Genomic DNA, 6,211 nt, shown 5'->3' with positions numbered 1-6,211 from the left:
ATGATTGAAGTGTTAAAACAGGGTGCGAGGGGTGGACTGGATTTGATTGGCCCAGGAAAGGGTCCAGTGGTGGAAACTGTGAGCAAGATAGCGGTTCGTGAAGTTTCATAAATTTTAGGGAATTTATAGGCTATCAGATTGACTTAAATTTCTCGTCCGCTCCATGAAGTTCTTACTTATCAATATGTTGGGGAAAGGATGCCAGTACAAAGCAGGTGTCATCAGNTCAGAACATTAAATTCTACAAGAACATATGCATACTGACAAGAGCAAAATGTTTAGGCCTACATGACATTTATTTCAGAGTTTTTCTAGGATGTTCAGAATTATGTGTTAAACTGAATGTACAGATTTCCTAGGGTCATTACGCGCGAAGTTGCCTGTTTCTCGGGGCGGTCTTTGGTATAGTACTGCCATCTCTAGCAAATTTCATGTACTTCCTTTTCCAAGGAGGTTGGAATTATGGGTCGCATTTATCGACTGTACTCGAAACGTACTTTCTATATGATTTTATCGTTTACAGTCATTCAGCTGCGGTGTCGAATAAATATGTATAGATTATAGTGTACTAAGATAATTACACAACACTATAAATAATAGTTCCGAAACTGAAATCGTATGCTAACTTCAAAACAGTGATTTCTTTGGAGCCCTTGATAACGCTTTACGATAGTCAATTTTTCTTCTGAGTTTTGCACCGTGTATGACGTCACAGTCGTTGTTTTGCACTCGTGAGTGCCGCCATTGCGTGTAGGTGTTTTATATTGAAATGTGACAAATCCCCTTTCATCGGTTTCCCTATTCAACAGAAATTCTCATTGTCCCTTACATATAATTTAGCATAAACAACAAGATACGGGAAAGTTGTCCCCAGTATCTGATATGGCTGGTAAGTATTATATATGGGTGCGATTTGTTGTGAGACATAATTGGTTCTTGTATTTGAAGACGAAGATGGTTAGGTTCGAGTGGCTATTAAAATGAATGGTACATACAGTTGTATTATGTGGTGTCTTATGACGTACATGTGGGTGTGTATTGTGCGTATCGTAGGTCACTTTGTTTACCAATAATTGTGGTTAACAGGTAATGGGGAGATCCAGTGGTGCTTTTCACAGGTGAAAGGGACGCTTGATGACGATGTGACAGAAGGCAAGTTTTAAATTCTATTCCTGCATGGTTCTCTTAAATGATCAGCTCTTCGTATCGTGTGTATGCAAGAAATACATACAGTCGCATTCACGAAAATGTATGCTAGAAGCATGTTTGAGCGGAAACTTCGTAAGTGTTCACGTTTCATAAAGTGCATGTGTTTTGCATAAGCGTAAGTAAGTCCGATGTGTATTTTATAGTGGTTGCAGTGACTGATAGATTTACATTCAACCTCAAACACTGTATTTAATTAATATGCAAGACTTACATAAGGGGTTAAAGTTCAATGGAGTGCCATCAGAGAACCTAACTCCATGACGAATATAAGTAACAGCTAAACCGTTCAAACAGGGCTTAAGTAAGTCATAATTAATCTGTATTGGGAATATTTTTAGTGAGTATTTTCTGTTGCACTCATTGTAGATAATTTTGTTTTTATGCAACTATTTCGAGTTTTTAAGGTAAAAGTTTTATTTCTTCCAGCTGATATTATATCATGTGTAGAATTCAATCATGATGGGGACCTCCTGGCAACGGGAGATAAGGGTGGGAGAGTTGTCATCTTCCAGAGAGATCCTATTGTAAGTATTTAAACTTTACATACTGTTGCTTTAAACCTGTATCTAACAAGGAAACGAGTAGTAAATAAATGTATTTCCTGATGTGTCAGGCTTTGTGGGGTGTGGAGGTTAGGCATGGTGGTAGAAAGAAGTTAGTGATATTCCCACCTACTGCAAATTCTGGTCATTCAATAAGTAACACAAGTGCAGAGTTGTAAATGTTGTAGGAAGTCATGAGAATGACATGAACTGTATGGTTTATGAATTTTAATTTTGAACAAAGTTTTTAAAACTTTAAAAGAACGAGCACAACAGGGGATAATCGAGAGGAACTATAAGGTTTATGAATTTTAATCTTGAACAAAGTTTTTAAAACTTTAAAACAACTTCAAATATTTCTACAACCAGAAAGGCTGCTGTGACTGATAGATGGAACATTGTGTACTTGGCAGTACATGTGTAATTGATATGACAACTGTTGTGATAGTAGTTTCTAAAAAGTGTTTGGTGCCTCTGAAGATGATCCAAATGGATCGAAACATGTAAGGCTAGTGAATCATAAAGTGAGAAAGCTGAAATAGTCACACTGGACGGACTTGTCTTTTATAATTGTAACTGTTATTGTGACGGAACAAAAATGAAACAAATCAAATTCAGAGAAAAGATGAGATTGATATTGGTACAATGGTATTACAGAACTGCATGGATTTAGAGAGAGATGTACCTGGTTCGTGTAGTGAGACGTATCCAACATCTTGTCATGATGCAAATCAGGTCATGAATGTAAAAGTTGAGCAAATCTCAGATGTGGAAGAGGAAGAAGNGTCAGTTAACACCACATATACACGGCGCCAAATCCCAGAAGACTGCTTTCTTCATGTGTTGTGTTGTACATATGCCTATGTGTCTACTGTGATGCATATTCCAGAGATATCAGGAATTTCCTCTTGCTTTTCTCGTTTCCATCTGTCCATTTGTCTTTCCAAATTAAACATCTCGATACTGGTAAATAGACTTTAAACAATCCCTTCTGAAATATCTGAAGTGGAATTTATTCTGTTGCATGATGCTTGTGGCTTACTGTCATTCATTTCAGAACCTTCTGTCTTTCTGTTTGATATCAGACTACATAAGGATTAATACACACCAAATTACATTTATATGATGTTTTGTATGGGTGTGGAGCTTGGTTTCTCACTTTAAGGGAAGAACATATTGCCATATGCCCTATTCATTCAAGTTAAGCCCACTCATTCATTCATTTATTGTATATTCCATAAATCCACATACATAGATATAGAACCAGTCACATAGTTAATATAGTAGAATACAATTATAAATATATATGTACAGCTTATAATCATTATAATAGATAAAAAAAAACATGTGTTAAATTTACAGTCTTTCATCACTATACATAAAATTATGCAATATTAAAATTGTTGATGTTATTTTCCTTATTTATAGGCAAATTTGTTACTAAAGAATTCATCACATGTATAAAAAGAGTTGCAATAAAAATGTTATCAACTGAATTTTAACATTTTTCAAGTCATTAGACATAGATTTGATTTTTGGTGGCAAATGATTAAAGATCTTTACCCCCATGTAACATACTCCTGACACCAGTTGTCATGTGTTAGTACAAACAGGGTTTGGACTGATTATAAATTTATTGAATGCTCACTACTTGTAACTAAAAATGTGTGTAATGGTCTCAGTATTCTACATAATCTAGAAATAACTGCTGTTTCTCTCTTGCCTGTTGCTTGGTAGCAGTGTCTAACAGTGGGAATTCCCTCTAATGTTTGCGTGCTCATCGTCTCCTGTCCTAACTGACTACTGACCACCAACGGTAACTCTCTGTCCATTTCGTAATTTGCTGCTGACCTTTACAAGCACACTCATTCATGGTTTCGGGCCCTGTTAGGACCCATGACCAAATTTTTCTCTCTCTAGGCCAGGTGATGTTGAGTAAATTACTCATGGGTCTTGCCAGCACAGTCATTCCTGGTTTTGGGCCTTGTGGGACCCATGATCTATATGTTCTTCTGATTCACAGCTTTCTGTTTCTGTCCATCTGGCTGTCCACTAAATTGCTGTTGGCCTTCACCAGCCCAGTCATTCTTGGTTTCAGTTTCAGGTTTTGAGTAAATTGCTGCTGGTCCTCGCCAGCACAGCCATTCTTGGTTCCAGGCCCCGCAGGACTCATGACAATATTTTTCTGCCACCTGACTGCGACTGAGTCCTCTTGATCCTCCCTATATAACTTCATAATGGACTGCATAGAAAACACCACCCCCAACAGTTCCTCTATTCTTGTGTGCATATTTCTTGCCACAGTAACATGTTTACTGAGCCTTGGCCTAGCATTGGACATCTTCTCAGGCTCCCCTGTTCCAGCTCTCAGGTGTCATGTCACAGTACGTTTGTAGATAATATGATAATGGTGATGGGCAGAATATTTGGCACTATGAGGGAGGAAGAAACTGGAGTTGGAGAAAATTGAACGGTGATAACTTTGCAATTTTTGCTCATTACACAACTTTTTTTTACAAAGATCAGATGAAGCAAGATGAGATGGGTAGGTCGTAAAGCATGGATGTGAGAGATGAGAGATGTGTACAGAATTTTGGTCAGAAAACGTGAACGAAGAGACCACATAGGAGACTATGCCTAGATGGGAAACAATATTAAAACAGATCTTAACCCCCTGAATATTACTTAATCTCTGGAAGTAGGGACTAGCTATATCAATTCAACCTAACTGAGTAGGTTCCGCCTGAGGCCAGAGACAGAATCCAGTCTCAAAAACGTGTGTTTTAAATAAAAGCAGGGTGATAGATAATGTCCAGAAACACAGGTAACTAACTGTATTAATATACCATCACCATAAACTTTATTTCTTAGTTATGATCTTGACAGATATGGCATGTTCATATTAGTGGAAGTGTGTTGTATTTTATGTAATCAGAGAAAGAACCATGACTGTTATGAGTATGATGGTTTTACAGAATTACATGGATTTAGAGAAAGCTGCACTTGTATCATGTAGTGAGACATGGCCAGCATCTTCATGTGATGCAGATCAGGCCACAGATATGAAAGTTGAGCATGTCTCAGATGTGGAAGAGGAGGGGGATCCTGTGCAAATTACATTTCCAGGAATAAAGGCTGAACTTGAGGTGAGTTGTGTTAAGTAAACTGAAAAAGTATTTGAGACAGGTATTGCAGCCACACAGATCTTCCATTTTTTGTCATCCAGCCCTTGAAGTAGTTGTTGTTGTGATAATACATACAATTATTGAATTCCACATGTTGCTGTCTTGTCACCAGAATGCAGGAAAAAATCATGACATAAAGGCAGTTAACAGATCCTTTGAAAATGTGGCACAGTTCAGATATTTGTGAATTTTACATTTACATTTTCATTGATCCAATCACCTCCCCAAAGGGCTGGATATAAAACATGTCATACATTACAAATTCATGATGACCACACATCATACGCCCTTGGTCCAGTATAGTAAATAATCAGGCCTCATACAGACAGCACAAGTTGTCAAGACATCCCACATAAGCTGTGGAAACACCAGTCTCAGTATTAAATCAAAATTTGATTCAGGAAGAAATTAAGAGGAGATTGAACTCAGGTAATTCAGTCCATTCCATTCAGTCCAGAACCTTTTGTCTTCTCATCTGCTGTCTAAAAATCTAAAAATTAAAATATACAAAAGTACAATTTCTCCTCTGGTTTTGTATGGGTGTGAAACTTGGTCTCAGATATTCAGGGAGGAACATAGTACTGAGGGTGCTGAGCAGAATATTTGGGCCAAAGAGAAATGAAGTGATAGGTTGGAGAGAACTGGATAATGAGGAGCTTCAGAACTTGTACTCTTTGCAAATTACAATTAGAATGACCAAATCAGTGAGGATGAGATGGGCAGGGCATGTAGCATGCATGGGGGAGAAGACTGCATATAGTATTTTGATGGGAAAGCCAGCAGGAAAGAGACCACTAGGAAGACCTAAACTTAGGTGGGAGGGTAATATTAAGGTGGGTCTTAGGATGCGGTGGTATGGACTGGACTGATAAGTAATGAAACACGTATGACTTGTGACAAGTGGTTGACTGTAGACATGCAGACATTAGGGGAGAGTCGTGCAGTACCGGCCGGGGCTAATTTTCGATTTTGGCAATAGATAGCAGGAGAGTATGGTTGCCTAAAGTAAGCTTTTGTATCAATGTGCACTACGGCCCGGGGACTTATTTGTCTGTTCAGTATTTTGTCTTCAGTGAGAGAGTTAAGTTGTTTCATGAAATCTTCCTGTGAAAGAGATATATTCAAGCCTCAATTACTCCTTTTCAAGGTAAGAGGATAATTACAATTATAAATCAGTATTATCTACATTCTCTATGGCTACGAAAATAGTCATTAGTTTAACGATATTGTGAATAAGTTATGAGTTATGAGGAGTGAAGCTACCACGTGGTTATC

At 37.8% G+C, this 6,211-nt stretch overlaps 1 protein-coding gene across 2 annotated transcripts in view; it reads left to right on the top strand.

Moving 5' to 3' along the window:
• The first annotated feature begins 3,326 nt into the window (after positions 1-3,326).
• LOC111875575 (zinc finger protein 271) overlaps positions 3,327-6,211 on the top strand; it is a 55,307-nt gene continuing 52,422 nt past the window's right edge. For both annotated transcript variants that reach the window (XM_023871920.2, XM_023871919.2), the window contains exon 1: positions 3,327-4,897. In XM_023871920.2, coding sequence (XP_023727688.1) covers positions 4,697-4,897 — 201 coding nt within the window. In that variant the 5' untranslated portion in view covers positions 3,327-4,696. The remainder of the gene's footprint in view (positions 4,898-6,211) is intronic.

The sequence above is a fragment of the Cryptotermes secundus genome, unplaced genomic scaffold, assembly GCF_002891405.2.
Source record: "Cryptotermes secundus unplaced genomic scaffold, Csec_1.0 scaffold1840, whole genome shotgun sequence".
In the NCBI taxonomy this organism is placed as follows: domain Eukaryota; kingdom Metazoa; phylum Arthropoda; class Insecta; order Blattodea; family Kalotermitidae; genus Cryptotermes; species Cryptotermes secundus.
Note: the sequence above shows the minus strand (reverse complement) of the source record. Positions and strands in the feature narration are given on the sequence as shown.